This window comes from Zootermopsis nevadensis, unplaced genomic scaffold (assembly GCF_977971745.1).
Source record: "Zootermopsis nevadensis isolate Lab colony 2312 unplaced genomic scaffold, Znev_1.0 Znev_ptg000013l, whole genome shotgun sequence".
In the NCBI taxonomy this organism is placed as follows: Eukaryota; Metazoa; Arthropoda; class Insecta; order Blattodea; family Termopsidae; genus Zootermopsis; species Zootermopsis nevadensis.
This window is the reverse complement of record NW_028259145.1, coordinates 9,348,996-9,370,704: the sequence shown is the minus strand read 5'-3', so window position 1 is coordinate 9,370,704 and position 21,709 is coordinate 9,348,996. Positions and strand designations below refer to the sequence as shown.

At 35.5% G+C, this 21,709-nt stretch overlaps 1 protein-coding gene across 4 annotated transcripts in view; it reads left to right on the top strand.

Annotated features, from left to right (window-relative positions):
- LOC110834116 (zwei Ig domain protein zig-8-like) overlaps positions 1 to 21,709 on the top strand; it is a 520,500-nt gene that overhangs the window by 429,005 nt on the left and 69,786 nt on the right. For all 4 annotated transcript variants that reach the window (XM_087348580.1, XM_087348582.1, XM_022072950.2 and 1 more), the window contains one exon: positions 2,259 to 2,436. In XM_087348580.1, coding sequence (XP_087204706.1) covers positions 2,259 to 2,436 — 178 coding nt within the window. The remainder of the gene's footprint in view (positions 1 to 2,258; positions 2,437 to 21,709) is intronic.

Sequence of the window (21,709 nt, the reverse complement as noted above, 5' to 3'; positions counted from 1 at the left end):
ATGTCTAATTTCCGTAGCAAACGAAACTATTAAAATCCTAAGAAGGTAAAATTTACAAAAGAAAGCTTAGTGCTAAAGAGAATGCCGGATAATAAGAGAAATTATGGGTCAAACGCAGCCTTCATTAAGAGAAGTGGAACATTAGTTTAAAACTAACAGTGTTGGTTTGCTGACATAACTAACAAACTTGAAAATTATGAGGTACGGAATGAAACTGAAAAGACAGAGAGTTATTTGAAATTATAATAATAAATTTATTTTAGAAGAATAAAATATTAGCTCCTGGGTCCTACGAATACAATGACGATTGTTCTGTTTCTGTACAGAATGAAGGGAATATTTACTGATCGAGCTTCTTAAAAAGGACTGTGTTAGTTGATTAGTGGGTTAGTTAAGTTGTGGCAGTGTTCTTAGCGCACTGCATTTAAATTGCTTTTTGCCATGTTTCCTTTGCGAATATATGGAACGAATGTTGTAATGCTGAAGCCAAATAGGGAACAGCGCGAATAGAATAAAAGTGCAAATACATTTAATGTCTGTCTATCTTCGTATTTCACGTCTTAAGTGAGTAGATGACCCTTTTCTGTGATTGAAATCCAAATAAACTGGCTTCATTTGTAACTATTCTATTTGTAGTCTTCTCCATTCGTTTACTCGTGGGCTGTATGTCTTGCGACTTAATTATTTCTTTAATGAGAAGAACGCTATCTTACACACGACGAAGAGAATAAGAATAGTATTTAAATACACCTGCTTGAAGACTGTTCAGTAACCGTTTGTGTCTACAGTAACATGTTTCGCCTTCTAAAGTAGTTTTATTTATTTTTTATGTAATACTCAAAGCATAAACGAAAGTATCCAAGTTGTATCTTTAACATTATTAATCTTTAAAGCCCGGTGTTAATTATAAGTACAGGTTCTGAATGTTTAACCATTATTCAGAGGAGTTTCGGCTTTAAAGGGCTAGAAAGAGACTGGCTCTCTCTCTTATCTCTGCCAGATTCTTTTAATTTTAATATTTCCGTGGCAGCGGTTGTCATCATGCCGTCTGAAATATGGAGAGAGTGGATGAAGAACCTTTTACAATTTTGTATTGTGATTCTTCCAACAGGTAAATTAATATTTCTTGCTATACACCCTCAGAAGTTTGATTGATATTCTTGTTCTGAATTGAATAAGGATTCTAAATTTTCACCAAATAGAGTTGAAGCATTGTGAGTCTTTAATTCACCTATTTTCCAGCAAATTGTATAAATTTTATTTTTTAACTCTACCGTTATTTAAAAAAAAAATTCCTTAACGACATTCTTCATTCACAAACTTCTTTTTGAAAGCCTTATGTCTTTTTCGCAACGTAGTCCTGACCATGATTCCTTTCGTCTTTCGTGTTTCCCCTAAAAGACACCCTCATTTATCTTTCCTTTCTTTTATTTTCGATTGATGGTCGCAAGCATTGTCTTCTGCAGATGAAGTTTTGCTATCATTTCCTGACCTGCATTCATCTCACGATGGATGATACACTGAACCAGAACTTTTAAAATTCTTCTCTCCTTGAGCGGTTGTATTGTAGCTAGAACAAAACGCGTGTAATGAAGCACGGCAACAAATAAAACAGTTTAAATGGTATCGCACGAAAACTACTACTCAGTAGCGTAACAAAGTACATAGAGAAATGAACAGGACGTAACCTCTAATAGACTGACTGGCGTTAAGCGAAACATAAGGGAACCCTGCAGTTCATAATAATGGGTAAGCACTGTACGAGATGAAGATTTCTGTCTTCTGGGTTATTGCGCTGTGTAGTCTGGTCAATCTTTACCCATGTTTCAGAGGCTATACTGCCTCCGTCATCAGGACGATTCATCGCCCTGATGACGGAGGCAGTATGACCTCTGAAACGATGGTAAACATCGACCAGTCTACACAGCGCAACAACCCAGAAGACAGAAATCTTCATACTTACCGCTGCGAAAACCTCAAATCTTACACTGTACGAGATGCCTGAGATTTGTTATGCGCCCTAGTGATACGTTTGTTGTCTCTAATACAACATGACATGCTAAGTATGTGAATTTTTCACTGGAAATGTGACACATGCCACTTTGATTTTAAACCTTTATTGCTTGTATTATCAACCGTAGTCCCTACTGAGTTAGTAGATGAAGTGGGTTATGTTTTACTGTTAATTTAATAAATCGCTTGTCGATCTATCGGTCATCAGGCAAATGTGACAAGAGATGTTGTTTCTATGTTCACAGTTCCCAAGGTAGAAATCGTGGACGAGCGAGGGGACGCGATCCCCGACAAGTTCTACAAGGCAGGAAGCACAATTGAGCTCAAGTGTGTCGTCAGCCAAGTGCCCCAGCCGTCCAGCTACGTCACGTGGAAGCACGGACAACGGATGCTGAACTACGACACTTCACGCGGTGGTATCAGGTAGGGCACTGTCACAAGTCATACATGACATGCATTCATAATTTTTTTTCCTTTGTTGTCAGTGGAGTCACGCGGAAACAAAAAATTACGGAGTTCCTAGATTTTCTTTACTGCTCGATATGAAGGCCCCCGTCGTACTAACTTGGTTTGACTTCAAACCTTCTCACATATACATCAGAGATTTGGTATGATAAATCCGCAACTTACTTTATTTATTTTTTCATGCATGCAGATTATTTTCATTCTTCAAAGTGGACTTTCGCTCCCATAAATAGAAGTGTAATATATTATTGGTTTGTGTGTAGGTTATCTTAAGGTCTTTGAAATAGGTATCATAAAAACTATTTTAATTATATAATTAGCATCTACAGAGTTTATTCTGACAAATCCAGTGGTTTTTCAACTTACACTTGTAACTACATTGCAAGGCAGGATAGCTTCCGAGATTTTTACCTGCATATGTTCATGTTGAGTGGGCCCTTAATGATAAAATTATGTCAGTTCTCTAATGTAGCAGTATAATTTACAGAATATAGCCTAATTATATGCCATTCTCCACAATACTAGTGAAAGGAACTTATAGGAACATATACATTGATGGAGTTTTTCCTTTTCTAAAAAAAACGTCTCCGTAGTGTGTAATTGCAAACAATATTCTGTCTTGTTAGGAAGTCTCCGTGACAATGTCTCTGAACCGTGTGGAAGGAAATTTCTTATAATATTAGAAAAAGTATCCATTTTATGCAGTAAAATATAACATTAAGTAGAATGCTACTAGTAATATGAACGTAATTAGCAATGGTCACCGAACGTGCCAGATAATTTTGTGATTCCAAATTTAGAATTGAAAGTCACTATCGCATAGAGTAATAGTTCATACGGAGAAACTGATAGTTGCCAAGCTGCTTAAGATTTCCCCCGAAATTTATTTTTGCGTCCTTAAAAGTTTGCCACTGCACTATATTCAGTGCGATCCGTCGGAGCACATGTCTTTGAGATTAATTTTAATGTTTTTTGTCATCTACGATTTGATTCTTCAAGTTGCATCTATCTTTCATGATTTAAATACAGTTTTGTAGCATTGAAGTCGTTTGTAATCAAATATGGTGTGAGGCGTTGGACTGGGTGGCTTGGGATAAGTTCCATTTTTGGTTTATAAGAAAACGATGATAATAAATAATTTGTAGGTTCTGAATGAGGTTTACTAACAGAGATTGGAATGAAGAGCTTCAAAATTACACATTGCTTTCATTTTGTTAACACACCAACACTGCATCCAGCTTCCCAGCTCTTCTGTAATTAGGCTGTGGTCAAGCCATATCCACAACAAAACCAGATTTGTGCCCAGAAATCACATGCATAATAAACAGTTTATTAATCCCTGTTTGACACAGTGGTTTAGCATCTGGTGACCGAAGGAAACCGAATTTAGAAAACGTTTTATTTTATATATTTTATTTGTTTGTATTTGTTTAATCGACGTTGTCAGTAACGCACTGTGTTACGTCGAATGATAGAGTAATCAATGAATGATTAATTAGGTAGGATATGGAAGGAAGATGTCATATCCTGATTAAACGTATTATCGCATAGATTGCTCGGAGGGACTTAGGAAAGTTTCGAAAATTCTGTGAGGATAACCGGCGTTTTGGGAAAGATGAACACGGGCCCTGCCGAATAGAAATAGTGTTTTTTTTTTTAAATAATACAATATATTTGAGAAAAATTAAAACTTATTATAGTTATAAATTGTTTCTCGCAGTTTCACCAACACAAAGACACTTCTGTATAATAGTCCATATCAGACTTTTCAAAATTAAAATATTAGTAAACTTTCTTATAAACGTTGCTCTTCATCTAGCCTAAGAAGCGAGTCCAGAAGGGGTTCACTACAGGACATTAAGTTTATTTACGCTGATTTCTGAATAAATGTTCGTAATGAGTAGTATGAAAGGTCTGAAAATATAGGTTCCAAAATCCTTGCACGTGAAGTAACGTTTGAGGGTCGAAGCACCTCTTCTTAAGTATGTTGTGGGAATTTAGAAAATACAATACCGTCAGTCGTAAATAAAATCTAAAGACAGAGTAAGAAATCTTTGTTTCTCACAGTGTTCTTACTCACCCGTACGTTAAATTTAATACTTAGAGCCTTCATATTTAAGCTGTTTATGCCCAGTTAAGTTTCTTATTTCTCTGTTCAACTTAAAAAATATTTTCTCTATTCCAACTGGTATTTGAAACTATTTCTCTTCATGAGTTTTATATATCACCATTTTATTGTTATTCTGTATTCTCCTACAAATGCTACATGGTCATTTGCTCAATAATATTTAACTAAACACTGTTAGTGTAAGTCGACAGTAGTTCGATGCTGCCCAATCCACTCCCTCTAGTGTTGAGATACTTAATCTTACTTCAGTACGTCTCAGGACGAGTTACGGTTGAAATAGTAGAATATGTATTTGCCATCTATTGTATGCACAAAGCACATTATGTATTGAGTGCATTATAGGAAGTCACGTCTGTCAGTCTGCATTTTCATTTCCGAAAGTTGACAGATTTTGATTGAATTTGGTGGTGGGTGGTCTGCACCGAAAGCTGAGCATTTCATTTAATTCTGGACCGTATGTGCATACGTTACACATGCATAAACCTACTTTTTAAAGATAAAATAGAACGTTATGATTTTCTCAATAATAACTTACTATAAAAATAATTTTCACATTATGTAATGTGAAGAGGCCAAAACCTTTTATTTTAAACAGTTTCGTATGTGATAAACTTATAATAAATAAATACGAATAATAAAAAGATGACTCTTCTGGGGCGAGGTAAATTAGCAACAATACTTTTATATCTGTAACGTAACGGTGTAAAATATGTTTCTTTATGTTGTTAGCGAAGAAAATATTTAAATAATTAATACTCGTTCTTATAATTTAAGTGTAGACAATTAAATACAAAAGGAGTGAATGTAGTTAAAAGGGATATAATATTTATTAATATTCAGATATTATGTCTCGTGAATAGTAGTGCTTTGTGATTTTTTGGGCTTATTTGGGGAAGATGGGTTATGGTAATAGAATGTGATGACCAAGAGTTGTTTGTCAGTTTAGCCAATCAGAGATAGGTGCCTTTCATTAAATTTTATGAGGAAAGAAGTTATAATTGTCTTACGGATACATTTTCAGGGTGAGTAAATAATGGCTATTACAGATAAGCATGTATTATTTCAAATATTGCATTTGAAATAATGTATTGTTCAATTTTTGTTGTTCATTTTGTTCTTGGCAATTGTAAGGTTATGAACTTACTCGTCTATCTATCAGTATCACAAAATGGGTAATCAGAGGAGTACTGTATTTCAAGAAATTCCATGAACCTCAGATGCTTTGTCTGTTGAGTTCTCACATTGACTGACTGTGTAATGAATCCTGCTTCGGCGGAGAGGATTCGTTTCTCTGAGAAGACCGACTTCAGTGGATGCGTGTTTGCATTGAACCTTTGGCATTCTGTTTCAGCGGACTTAAAATTTCTGTCGAATGGCTTTTCGAAGTCTCACTACATGATACGAGACAATTTTGTGATTCTGTTGCCGATTTACTGAATCATATATTGTAATGTTTACGTCATGTATAAGGCATGTTTCAAGAAAGTATTCCTGAAGAAGTGATTAAATAGCAAATATATTCTCAACAGAAACTCTTATACACGTACCGACTGAGTGTTTACGTTAAGGTATTAGACTGTGTTTAAAAAATCTGAGCCTTCCTAATTTGTACATGAGATCTGCTTGACTGGGCTATCGAAGATTTAGCCTACAATAATGCATTATCGTCTTCGATAAAACTAATTTTATTCTAGAGAAAGCAGATTTTCTGTTTTAGCAATCTATGAAAGCTGACTAATTTGTGACATGCACTGTTGTCATAAAATTGTGATGAGGTGTTTATGCCACAATGAAGACGGCTAAGAGTCGTGTTGTCAGAGCTGTCACGGAAAAGCAGTTGATACTTCACATATAAGAACAAATGGAATTGGCATACATCAATGTAATATTAAGCAACTAAGAAGGGACATTTCTAGGGAATTTGGAAAAAAGTATCCCTTCAAACTAAACTGAGAAGTAGGATATAAAACTAAGAGTAGAATATAGGAACCATTTTAATCCGGGCGAAGAACCCAACCCTAATATAATGATAAAATTAAGGGAATTAATATTGATTTTTATATTTCAAACTGACCAATGTGAAACATGAACATAATATTGTTTATTGTTTCGATTATAGTTTTAGACTATTTGACTATATCGCCTAGAAAATTTGTAAACTTAATTCCATTGTTTCAGTAACGTAGTTATCCGAGGCAGCGGCTGAATTGTTAACTTTCCTTAGTATTTTGAAAGTCTAGAATTCAGATCTTTGTCCAGTGACCGGCTGTGTATCCTGATTTAAGTTGTTCGTTGTTTTCCTCAGTTCTTCCAGGCAAGTGTCGGCATAGTAGCTTAAATAAAGTCATTATGCCTTCATTCCACATTAATTTCCCTTATTTCTGTCATCCTGTAATTTGGCAATATGTCTTGTCATGCTTATAAACAACTGCTTAAGTTCATAACGGCTGTGTTTGACTAAGGCCTTTCTTACACAACACAAAAGATATCACCTTAGAAATTGAAATTTTTGTTAAATTAACCAAGTAAAATATACTTGGTAAATCGGAAATGGCTTTGTGATGTTTAATTACTGTGGCTAATTTCCTGGCATTGTCGCACTTTGTCGTTATCAGATATTACAGGATTGTATCTAATCTGGAACCAGTTGTATGAGAATAATTGCAGGAATCCTCATGCATATAAACAATACATGCCCACAATACAAACACAATGAAACACAGCAATATATGCGCGCGCATCCAGTTGAATATAGTAGCTACGTATTAATATGCAGGCTCAAATATTCCTGAGTTCCTGGTAATGATTATCTTGTCTGGATGAAATATCACGGGTCTAGACACCTTCTTATTCGTATATGACGCAAAACGACGCGAATACAGAATGAATTTTCTATCAGCTACTTTTCTGTATGCTCATCGCCCTGGAGGCAGCAAGTATCTGTAAAACGTCGGCAAACTTATACCAGACTTCACGACGTGACATCCCAGAAGACAGCCATGTTCAGTATATAGTAGGTTACAGGAGAAAAAACTTGTGGATCATAATTTTGCAGGTAATACAAGCCCATAGATTTTGTATATCTATTTATTTGTCGTTTATTTAAAAATTTTGTCGCTAGCTCATATTGTTGATTTTATCATGCGATAGGTTAATAGTAATTAATAAATAATAAATTGGAATGGATATGGAAGGAGGAAGTTTGTGGCCTAATATGGTGATGGTAATTTTACCACAAAGAAATAATAAAGTGTTGCTTATAGTGAACGGGATATGACAAGTGATGGTAATTAATTTTTAATCGTCTGAAAGGCGAGAAAATCTTTGAGGATCTGAGTAACTGTTAACTTGTAAATGAGAATCCTGATTTTATGATAAAAGTTAGGTACTGTGATTACGTGTTGAATATACAAATGTACATATCATGAATGTTTTAGCTTATTTAGTACTATGGCAGAAGGCCAAACAAAGAAATAGTTTAAACTTCTTGCAGGCAAGAAATTGTGTACTGTGACAAGACATGGGGGGGGGGGGGGGTTACATAGAACTCTTCAGCTGATGATAACATTTGCTTCAGTTGTAGCAGTTTGAGAGGTTGCCAAGTATTTTATAATAGCTGATATAAGTTCAAAGATGTTTTAGAGAATAGGTGAATCTTCTCTCGAACAAAGTGCAAACCTTTGCCTCCCTTCGCCTAACAAGAATGAATGAATGAATAAATAAATATTTTACCCGCGTATTTTAATGGCCTTTTGTATCAAGTTCAAAACTTTTAAATTCAAGAAGTTTTCGTCACATAATTTGGAATCTTATACCCCATTCATGTTGCTTCATCACCGTAGATAATTTTATAAAGTAAGAAGTTCAATGTTCAATAAATTGAATCAGTTCTTAATTGAAAGTTAAATCCACTTTTCTCATAAACATATAGCATTTCAAGATAACAAGTTGTCTTAAGTTAAATGACAAATATTTAAACCGGTAAGAATCCATGGTTATTTCAAAAGTTTTCTTAACTTTTAACTCCTGCCATTTACCATAAACGTTCAAAATACTTTTCTTCTTTACGTCTTTTACGAAATGTGTTTTCGTACGCGTTTTAATCTGAAATAGCTGTAAACATTATTCCAAATAAACTAATTTCATGATACATTTCTTGGTCTTTAAACTTCATTTTGTTATCTTTCACAGACGCGCTTATGACAAGCGGCTTTTCCTTAAGACGGATTTCTTTATTATGAAGTAATTGCATCACGAAAACTTTAAAAGAAATTCTAACCTGACATTAAGTGTATCATGTAGACAGTAATTTTTCAGCTGTCTGAGAAATGGTCACGCATGCTGGTAAGGGCGAAACACTTTTCTTGCCGACTCAGTGACCAACATCTGTTTCGCATTGTAGTCACCTGAAACGGTCACATTTTTCATTACGCTGTGATTTAATTGTTATCTCATATAGTCCATTCAGAAATATTTGTGTAATTCTGAAGACATAGTATTAATCGGATGTTCAAATCAAGCATTATTACAGTCGCGAGTCATGTAGCATGCGTGGGATATATGGGAAATGCATGTAAACTTCTAGTCTGAAAATCTTAGGTGGTACCATAGTCGTGACGTCGTTTCAGTTGCCAGGTTACCATGGTCGCCACTGCCGCCCAGGTAGCCAAGGTCGCCCAGGTTGTCACGTTGGCTTCCCGCAATGGCACTTCGAGCACTCTGCCCTTGTTTGATAATTTTTTCCTTACTGGATACTGGGATACTGGGCACTGCGGGTTCCAATTTTTCGTTGGCTTGATCTATAGACATTCGGTAGGACTCCTTGGACGAGGGATCGGCCCGTCGCAAGGCCTCTACCTGTACACAGGACAGCACAACACAGAACAACGCGGACGAATATCCATGGCTTGAGTGGGATTCGAACCCACGGTCCCAGCGACCAAGCGGCACAAGGCCTACGCCTCAGACCGCGCGGCCACTGCGAACCTAAATTTTTCCTTACCGCAAAGAAAACATAACACTTCATCATTGCCAAGTTCAATTTGTTAGCGGACGCAACGAAATAATCACTTTAACTGTGAGAATCATACGAAAGTGTAGTGTTACAGTTTGGCAATCAGGTTGGACATATTTACCGCTAGGTTCTTAAGGCTTAAATTGTTACTACTATTAATTGATAGTTTACTACATAATTCTTATGCGCTGTAAGATAATAAACTTCTAACCGGTCTTCATGTAGAGAAGGGAATAAACTAGATCGATATGAATCAGAATAAAATCAGTATTCATGAAAATCCCTTGAAAAGGGAATAAATTTGCTTAATTGAGAAGTAGTTTACTCAGATGTAAAAGCTCCTCTTTCAGAGATTCAAATTATTCAGCAACGTGGATAACAGTCTTACATATGGAAAGTCTAATATTGTGCAGCTAAGTTATGTATTCATAAAGGCTACGGATTCTGAAATTCATATTCAAACAAGTTTCCGATAAATACGACGCCGTAGCTTTATAAGCTTTAGGCATATATGTACCACTTTCCTCGGTTCTCTTGAGCTACCTTGATTTCCATGTCAATTCAGCTTGTAACACTCTTAGCTATATGCAGCAAATATGATCATGAATCTTGTGGTAATTTAATTATACGAAACAAAGAGAGTTGCTTGAAATTATGTTTATTATATTTGGAGTTTGTATGTAACAACAATTTTAGATTAAGTTTTATTTTGCCTTACTGTTTTACTCGAGGTTCCAATTTTAAAAGTAATTTGATTATTGAAAGGGATGGGAGAGTGAAATTACATACACCTATTATTCGATGTACGAATACAATTTTTTGGATGGAAGCTGTTCATGTGGTGAAAATTCGTAAGTTGAAAATGAAATTCCCAATATTTTTAAAAAAATTGACTGTTTCACTGACTCCCATAAATGTCGTCAGTTATCTTTTTTCACATGTACTATAATACATTAACAATCATAAAAAGTCAATATTACATTCTGTGACAAATATTACCTATTCAACCCTTTAAATCGCTACTAAAGTGTTAAATCAAACGTTAATATTGCACAGCAGTTTCTGAAGTTAATAGTACAAATATCATGACTTACATTAGCAAAGAAGTTTTTATTAATATTTTTTAAAACAATGATTTAATAATCATAAAGAACCATTTGAAAGAAATGAATACAGTTGTATTTTATTATTAATGTTGTATTCTAAAAATTTATGCTGATGTTGACGAGAGTTCTGTGGGATCATCCGCGGACATTTGGCCCTCAGACGAACGTTTGGTTCTTCCTTGTAGTGAAAATAATGATATAAGTTGGAAAATAGGTATACACTTACACGGCTTATTGCAGCGAGAATTCGTAAGTCGGAAGTTTGTAAATCGAGGATTGTGTCTATACAAAAAAACTCTATTTTATCTTTTGTAAGAGAATTTATCAAACACAGATATATATTTAATCGGATTCATACTTAAAGATATTAGTAGGATGCGTGTGATGTCCATGACGTTTAATTAGAAGTAGGTCTGTAAATGCAATTTCCGCTGTAATCATAGAACACTTCAATTTTCCGAGAAGTTCTGTCGTTTCAAAAGTCGATACTTTTTCAACGAAGAATGCAATACATAGTTATAAACTTAAGATTCGTTAGGTCTGTTGACATCTCAGATACCGTGCTGACATACTCCTGCTTACAAAGTGTTCTCAGTTACTATTGTTTACACTTTGCGCAAATGATTACACTGGAAATCTTGACTCACTATCGACGCTGAGTGGTCTGAACTATTGAAAAATTGTCGTTATATAAACTAAGAATAAATATAAATTAACGCAATAGTTGCCTAAAGAAACTGTTACAAACCATCACTGACATTTTTGGGCCAACTTTTATATATCTTTTTTTTTGCTTTAAAGTTGTTAAAGGAGGTTCAGGTACACACACATATACATGTTGAAAGAATTTGCCACATTATAAGACATTTTTGAAAAATTTATGTGTGTTTGAGAATAAAACTTTTTAGTCCTTCATCGCAATATTTTCTATGTAATGTATCGTGTTGAATTTGTAACATCAGTCGACAAAACTCGTCCGAAATATAGGTACCTTATTCAGTTCGACACCATGTGATACCCAGAAGACTTTACAGTGAACGTGGATCGTTGTGGGAACTTGAAATGAGTAGACAGACGTAGATGGTTGTAATGTATGTACTAAGTTACTGACTGTTCAGCTCGACCCATTGTGTCAATATTAGTTCAGATACGAGGGAATCAATACGGTAATAACACAGTAGGCTTACCCATTCCATTAACCGCATGTCATCACTGTATATGGGTACGCATGACGTAATGATAATCTGATCCTACATCCTACGTTTACCCAGTAAAGACAATATCGTATCTGAAACAGGTTTGCTCCTGGCTATATATAATAATGCTATTAGAGTTTCGTGGCAAGATCATCATTAATTGAAATGAGCAAAGTTCTGTTGTTCATGAATTATGGTTATTTAACAGAAAATAGAGAGACCAGTATGTACTGAAAGTGTTATTAAATTAGATAACTGATCTAGCAAGTGCCTCAGAAATACATAGAAACTGTTATGCATTTCTTAACGTTCTCGTGTTTCCCCGAGGGATATATGACGATTATACATTTTGTAGGATGGAGTCAAGATAAATATGCGGTGTTGAACGTTAGGCTAAATTGACTGAAGGGGATCTTCAATAATGGTAATACCAAAGCCCAATTTCTTACACCCATGAACCTCATAGATTTATCTTCATGCTATCTTGGCATCGACTTCTCGATCATCCTAGTCGACGTTTCCTAGGTTTTACAATTATAATTATATGTGTATTTCTTACGTCCTCCACTCCAATCTGCACGGAAACCATTTTATGCGATTGAGCTATCGTAGCAATTTTAGGTAGCATGTATTCATTTCGAATGGGCCATCTGGACGTGTAATTTCTAAACAGGACAGTTTATTTCCTGTAATAAATTATATATTGTAATGTAACATCCTTCTTTCACATAACCGCCCTTGGTTTTGGTTAAAATTGTGGACATCATCGATCGTTCCGGGTTTTAACTGTTGATATATCTCACAGATGAAATATGAAGTATATGGAGACTAGATCCTTCTAAGGGACCCTACAGAGTAGAATCCCCTTGTACATCTTATTTTACCTGATGACGGAGACAGATCAAGTCTCCGAAACGTCGTGTTGTGACAAACAACAGACGATAAATATTGTCCAAAATTTTAACCAAAACTATTGCAATACACTATCGTCAATATCATATAAAATGATAAACACCGTTATTAATTTAGAAACGATGTTTCGGAGACTGGATTCTGTCTCTGTCCTCGGGTGAAACCCAGTTATTGGTCACTATTTCCGGATTAGCTCTACTGAGTAGGTTCTGCCTTGTGACAGACAAACTCAAATTTCTGAAACTTTGTTTTTAATTGCCCAAGAAGTTTATTATCTTAATAATACACTGTCGTCACCAAAAGTTTGACTTGGTACGTTGTGAGTTTGTATAGAGACAATCAAACAACATATTCATTTACTGATATCTTGTAATTACCTTGCAGCATAACAACATTCTTATACAATACCATATCAATTTGGGAAATGCAAATGCAAAAGAGAAACACACATCCTCCATAACATAAGTCGTTATTGAATAATGAAAATGACTTTAGGCAAAATTTATTTTTGCCTTAAACGTATTCAGGGATTCGCTGTGGCGAAATATGACAGCACGGAGACGTCGGGACGCCAAGCATCGTTTTGTGCCACGTCGTATGATACTACCGCGACGTAACACCAGCCATTTGTCGTGACGCTTTGTCTACTCATTTCCCATTAGTTAACTATTCATGAATGTCGACCTCAACACTCATCAGAGGTTTGTGAATTTGCATGTTTGTTATTGTGTGTGTCTCTCGTACGTACTGCAGTTGAAAAGGGAACCACACTGTCGGATTGAATGGGGTATTACACTGAATTTACTCTAGCTTCTGTTGTTTCATACCCAGATTTTACATATTACTTTCTCAGGCGCGTGATGACAGAAAGTTAATTTTGATATTTTTCAATCGGTCTGAATAATTACTTCCGAGACAACTATGAATATATTCAGAGAGCAATTTTAAAGATAGAATAACAATATTCGGAAGAATGGGCCAGTAATACAACATTGCTTTCAATTTTCGCATCATGAGTGTTATTCTGTTGAAGCGAAAATTTTGAAAACCTAATATGATGTCTCGATCAGCTGGTGACCAGTTTTAGAAACATGCTTCTGCTTTTTTATACTTAACATTTAAAATAATCCAAAGTTAATATTATTGTTACTTTGTGTTATAAAAGAGACTCTAACATTTTCTAAAATTGTCTCGGACCTGTTCTTTATGTCGTGTTTAAACACTCAAGAGTAATATACGGTTATCCTGAAGTACAATGTAGTAGCGATAGAATTAAAATATTTTATTTTTCCAACCATCCGTACCACAATGTATGTTGTTTTTCGAGTGTTTTGCTGCAGAACGTAGTGTTTACAGTAAACTAAAAATAATTGAATTTTGTGACAAATGTTTGCATATATTTGAAAAGAAAGGCAGGCTTTCTGAAAGACTGGCCATTTGAGACACGCCCACTTGGAGCTTGCGGGTTGTGTCAACAAGCAGTTCCGCCTAACATCTTTACGCGGTAAACATGCTGAGGTATTGTGTGTGTTATTTGGCTTTGAGTTATTGCCAGTGGCGCAACATAAAATTTAATGCTCCTAAGACTTAAAGTTGCTTAATGATTCTTTTAGAATTTTCTTGTATTAATTCAGTGAAATTACGAGCCGTTCCAGCTTAATGTTTGACATTTGAGGGTCTCGTTCTTAATATTAACTTTTTTAACAAACAGAACATTGTTATTATCATTATCGTGAGCATGTAATAGTATCCTAAATACGAAAGCACTTAAAGATTTCTGTTACTGTCTTTTCCATTTGAACACCGGATGTAATACAACTACATTGTACAATATGGCATTATTAAATGAGGAAATCTTTGAGGTCTTAATATTTCGGTTGTGTTGATCTGTATTTTCGCTAGATAATTCTAAGACCTGACGACACTTAAGTGAAAAGAATTTTGCTTGCATTTTTGAACCATATAAATCATCGCCTTGATTAATACAGAAAATTATTAATCCATTTCGTCAGCCATAATGTTATATACTATATTAAGTTACTCGCATTTACGTAAGCGACGCGTGAGTTTATGCCTCGGTAAATCCAGCAGAACTGCCAACAGCGTTAAACTATGTCTGTATATTGATTCAACCTGTTCCCTGCAACTCCCACACAGGCCTCTGTGAACCAAGTTCAAATTAATTGCCACTTCAGCTACTTTGCAAGTCATATTGCCCCAATTTCGCACTAGGCTTGGGGACTAATACCAAAATATTCCAGTTTCCAGTTAATTGTAGTTATTGTCTCCTGCAGATCAGGTGACATGCTGTGACCACTTTGAATCACTCCGCAAGGGACGTCCAATAACCCAACCCTCCACAAACAATTCGACATGTTGTTCAATATTACATGACGTTCGTTCACTAGTGCTGATTTTAACTTCTTCTGTTGATGATATATTTTGTTTTCTGAGCCTCTGGTATCGAAGAGACAACAGAGGTCTCATTAAACCTATAAATATGTACTTAATAATGTTTCTAATGTTGTCATGATCACTCGGAAACTGGGGTCGCGGGATCAAATAACGCTAAAATTAGGGCTGTTTTTCTCGTCTTTCTGTGTTGTGCTGTCCTGTATAGGTTGATTCCCCGTCTTAGGAGTCTTACCAAATGTCTAAAATGATTCGTGTTAATTTATTATTCATATTGTGATGATTTATCACAGATAATGATAATACAATCGTTTCGTTCTAAAATAATTTCCTACAAGAAATATGTAAAGCAGTTATATTTTTAAATTAATAAATATGGTCCCTCACAATAAGTATTTCTTTGTGTTGATACTTCTTGAATCGTATTGTAGTCCAATAAGTACAATGGTCTTCGGAACTATTTTCTTCAGATTTCTTTGCTATTAATTATTTTATTTTAGTAATCAAATAGTGAGTCATAAAATAAAATTTCAGTTCTCCTTAATCATTCCTTTTTGGGCATTTTAAAAACAACGTCTTCTCTTATTATCGTCTTTATTGTCAATTCGTTTTTGTCTAACAGCTCCCAAAATTGGTGTCTCATTTGATCACAATCAGTCTGATGAACCTAAGCTAAATTTTGTGTATATTTCTTAAAATTTTATTTACTTTGGGCCTGAATAAAAATTTACGATTATTTTAGCAATATTCTGAGATAAAATGTTGCAAAGTTACAGCATTTATATATTTTTTAGCATTACTATATATAAATTTAATTTATTTTAATATATTTATTATTATTATTATTTATTATTGACTGCAAATGGGTTTATACCCGGTGGCAGTGTCCTACAATAACATACAAAACAATGAGACAGAACAGAACAATGAGATACATCAACACAATGAGACAGAACAAAACAATAAACAAAAGGACACAACAAAAACAATAAGACACAACAAACAATGAGATACATCAACACAGAGACAGAACAAAACAATAAAAAAAGGACACAACAAAAACAATATGACACACAAACAATGAGATACATCAACACAATGAGACAGAACAAAACAATAAACAAAAGGACACAACAAAAACAATAAGACACAATAAACAATGAGATACATCAACACAGAGACAGAACAAAACAATAAAAAAAGGTCACAACAAAAACAATATGACACACAAACATGGGTCACTTAATTTAAGGACATAATTGGCGTTTTATAGATTCAGATGAAAGTTGTCATTCTCATTCTGTTGTTATAATGTGAAGCTTAAAGTAAATTTGGATTTAATTATCGCTCTATATCAGAAACTATTGATATATTCTTATACCTTCCGAGTAATTATTTTTCATCCTCATAGACGTTTATGGACCTTCTATTATTTGATTATTAACAACCGTAAATGTAATTTATTTTAAGGGGTGTTTTACTGAAAGATGTATTGAAGTTTATGTCCGTTTGCATTTTAATGACATATTTAGTTTATTTAATTAATTTAAGCTTTATATAACTCAAATGGCTGTATACAATTTATCTCAGAATATTATCGTAAGAGAAACTTTTCTTGAATAAAAGTTTTTATTTCCACGATATGTACTTTGTACCATACCATAAACTTGCCTCCATGTTCCGCATTCGAGAACTGATAAATGGATTTTAATGGAATTTGGTTTTTACACAACATTGGACGGTACTCCAGCTTCGTAGTTTTTAATTTCCAACAATCAGTAATATCAATGTAGCGGCTGCTCGAACATGTCTGACAAAGTCGTGACGTGTATAAGTGTATAAATTTAAAGCCACGCAAATATTTCACCGTGTTCCTACATTCAGACATCTTTTATGTAACGAATTGCTTTGCGTATCTGCGGAGTGATCTACTTTAAGCGAATTGGTTGCGTGTTCCTGAGTATTGCAGGCAGCTCGAAATTTAACTCCTGCGTGCTGATCCGCTTGCTGTATTTCTTTTGGATACGCTTCACTCAAATTCGCGTATGCTTTAGACTAACGCTAAGCCTGCTTAGTCGCCGCTTCTCAGTGGTTTTGTGCTGGTTCATCAGCGGCCTATGTGCAAGTCTTGAACCAGGGCTGCGAGTTTTCAAGCGGAACTGGACAGGTTTTCTTGATTGAAGATCGTTCTATTATTCATTTATCTCATGTTTAGTTCTTCATACACCTGCTGACCTTTCGATTTAGCTTTCATTAGTTAATCAATTTATTTATCAACCCTCTCTTTTGTCAACTTTTAAGTTCATTCATTTATTAAACTCTATCTATACCGTCGGATATAAGGGTTCATATAAGAAGCAGATAATAGTTTATTACAGTCTGTTACAAAGCTTTAAAAATGCATAAGCTGTAAAATAAGATTTTAAAATTAATCACGGACTCTGCGTTCGGATACTCTTTTCAAAATTATAATATGATTTAGTTCTTACATTATAAAAGAGGAGAACTCCTTCCAATCTTTAATTCAGTCTGAGACCTTGATAATAAAGAATGAAATGCTGACATTTACAAAATCTTTCAATTCAAGAAATATTCCAATCTGGGTCGGTGAACTTCGTTTACTTCATGCGTTAAATTATGTAATTTGCTGACTGAATTGCTGGCTTATTGGCTACCCGGCTGATTGTTTGGTTGGATGACTGACTAGTTACTCGACTGCATAACTAAGAGACTAACTAACTAACTGGCTAAGAGACATGAGTGACGGGCTGGTTTAGTGGCCATCTGTTTGGTTGGCTCATTGGCTTATGAACTGGCTGAATAATTGAATGACTAGGGCTCTGGCACTGTAAATCAAATGTTTGCTGCTGAAACCAAGTCTTGCCACTGGATCATAATTTGAACAACGTGAATTGTATTAATGTTGTAAAAACCAATTCTCCTACGAACCAAGGAAATGTTTTTATTTAAACGTTTTCTCTGGTATCCGAGCCGTAACGTCACAGCAGAAATTCGTATCAAGATGTTGAGGGATTTCAATACACTTTATTTAAGGTCGCTGTTTAATAACGACGAAACACTGTTTGTATGTGTCTAGATTCTAGACCCTAGAATATGAATAACATTTATACTGAAGAGTATCTTCAGAGGTGTTGCGCTGTGTAGTCTGGTAGAAGTTACTGACTTCTCAGAGGTGCTAGCTGAGACAGCTAGCACTTCTGAAACGCCAAAAAGTTATTATTGACGCTGATAATGGAGCAGCAAGTATCTCTGAAATGTCGTTAAACTGCTAGACTAGCGGCACAACATCCTAGAAGACAGCCATCTTCATACTCGCCGCCACGAGAACTTGAAATCTCACAAAATATATGCTGTTATAATGTCATAGGTACTTCGTTTGTACTGTAGAACGAGGGCATGAAACAAACATGATTTTAATCAACTTCATGAGTTCGACTTTCTAGGTCCGTTCCAGCTTTATCCTGTACCTGATCAGAACACCTTGCTCATTGTTAGTATAATATTTCTATGTCCCATGAGAAAGCACCTCCCGACGTGATTTGGTATTGGATATTTGTACTTTATCTGTTCGTGCTTTTTGTATATTCTTACATTTATTAATTAAAAATGATGCATTTAATTGCTATCCATTGCCCCTATTGAGTTGGTCTTTGGGTCTACATCCAACTGCTCCAGGGGGAAAATATCCTTTCTCTGCTCCATCTCATCGTTTTATTTCTCCACAAAACTTTAGCTTCCTTTTGTGGCTGACGGCACAGATCTGTCTAGAATGTGATTAATTACTTCAGTGGTATCAATTTAAATCACCAGCATTGTATTTCATTTTTGTAGAACTTGTGAGAGGAAAGTAATTTCCAGAATATTTCGTAATGAATTAATCAAAGGTATAACAAAACTTCTGATTTGTTATAACAATGTTATTCATGTTACACAATAAAGGCACCATTTCATTATTATCCCATTACATCAGTTTCGGAACAGGTTATTCAGTTTGACCTTTTCCATTCTAAATCCGTGTTATTTTATGACTATCAGGCATTATGTAATTCAAAGCCGTGTAGCCGTATGCCATATGGACTTTGACATCTGTCAGAATAGCTTACGTCATGCAACCGGGCAGACATACCGAACCCATCAAAGTAACCAAGTGGATTAATCTGTTCCTTTTATTGTTAAGTTCATGGTGTGGATCGCGACCACTTTCACTGATGTGGAACACAACAAATTAGAACCCATGCTCAAAGCGTAATACTTCAGGAGGGTTAGCCACAATTTGACCTTTGACCTATGTAAAGGGCTATAGTGGCGTAATTCTCATCTGGTACAAATCACGGGATTCCCCACTTGGTCCCGCTGCTATATACGTATTTCTCACGAGGGGATTCCCAGCCCAGTTAATTACGCACTCGACAAAGAATCTAAATGTGTGTGTAAATTGGCAGTTGTCTGATCTGAACCAAATTTTGACTTTATTTACACATTCTAGTAAAACTTGAATGTCAGATTTTATTAAAATCGGTTTAGCACAGGATGTGCACTAAAAAGTCGGAGGATGATTGGATATGATTAGAAGGAAAATCCTATTAAGATTTGAGGTTTTCACGGCGGTAAGTCTCAAGATGGCTGTATTCTGGGTTGTTGAGCCCTGTAGTCTGGTAGAAGTTTACCGAAATTTCAGAGGTCCTTCCTTCTAAATCGTCGCTAAACGTCTACCAGACTACACGGCGCTACAGGCAGCCATCTTCAGAGGGAAAATCGTCAGAATATTCGGTCCCGAAGCTTATATTTGAACCCCGGACATTCCCTGTTATAAGACAGAACTTTTATCTGAAGTATTAACAATTTATGGAACCGGAATAGCTCAGTCAGTATAGTGACTAGCTACGGGCTGGACGACCGGGGTTCGATCCCCGACGGGGGTAGAGGATTTTTCCTCTAGCCTTTGCGTCCAGACCGGCTCTGGGGCCCATCCAGTCTCCTCTACAATGGGTACCAGGGTCCTTTCCCGGGAGTAAAGCCGGCCGGGCGTGATGCTGACCACTCACCCCCATCTAGTGCCGAGGTCAAGAAAGAGAGGAGCTATACCTCCACTCACCCCAATCGCCTGTATGGCACGTAGCGAGACAAATTTTACTTTATTAACAATATATGCCATAATTAAGTGTAATGGATTAACCTGTTCAGGATTTATATGTAAATCGATGCTTTGTAACAGCCTGTCTCTTGTGTAAAGGGAGTGGTTGAGTGGTTCCCCACTCTAGCCGTTTCAGTTCGCTTTTTTATATGATACCAAACGAGTGACTAATTTTATCATCACATGGTAAATCAGTAACGTTCCGTTGCTCGTAGCAGGTGTCTACGAGGCAGGGTGTCCGATTTGGTCGTCAGATGTTTACAGAGGACTGCGTTTGTATTGATCCAGCAATGCCCGTGTCGTGTCTAAAGGAGACGCAGATGAGTTTTTGAAAATATTTCTTTTAATTTCTCTTTTAAATTCGTTGGATAATTTCATCAGTAAACTTGGAAATGCAATAGCACCGCACTTTCTACCATATATTTCTAATGAAAAAATTAGTATTACTATTGCTATTATTTAAAATAATACGTTGAAATATTACTCACAGAATGGATACGCCACTTATATGCTAATGTGCTTGCAGTACATTTCAGGGTACTTAATATTGTGAAGTCGATTGTATTACACAAAGTACATAGTGAATGTCGTGTCAGACAAGTTATTGAATATACTTATTAATCTGCCGCATTCTGGGTTTTCAACATGTGAATGTTTACTATTGATGCTCTCTTATAAATAATGTAAAGCAAGAGGGCTGGACAAGCTGTCGGGTATAAAAGTTTTCCAAGTTGAATCCAAATGCTCTCCAATTCTGAAAAGTCGCAGCGTTGAAATCCCTCGAGTTTAATTATCTCTGTGCCCACTTGCTGAAAAACGTTGATTGGCCATACTACAAGTTTTGTTCCAATCACGTTATTTTTCATAAATACAGAGTGTTCCATTTAAAATGTAGACCAAAGTATTGAATATGAACCTCTTCATGAAGTGTGTAGATAAGTATTATTAATTTATGGGCAATGGTATATAATCAGTTGATATTAACTTCATATACACACATGGAGCCCCATATTTCTTGCTGTGTTTCGTCACAGATTTTTCCAGTAAGCCAATGAGAAGTAGCAAGCCTTATAGTGTTTGTGGTTGTCACTTGTTTAATTAAATGCTATTAACGGCTTAAAATACTGTAAATAAAATTTTACACATCAATGATTAACCGAGAATTAGCGAAGTAATCTGCATGCGAAGGTACAATGTAAAATATTCTGGCTAATAGCAGGACACCTTCGCAAAGGTATCACGAGTATTTTTCCGGTAGGAATGAAGAAAACCAAAATATGTGCAGGTTTACTGATTTTTGAATTTAAA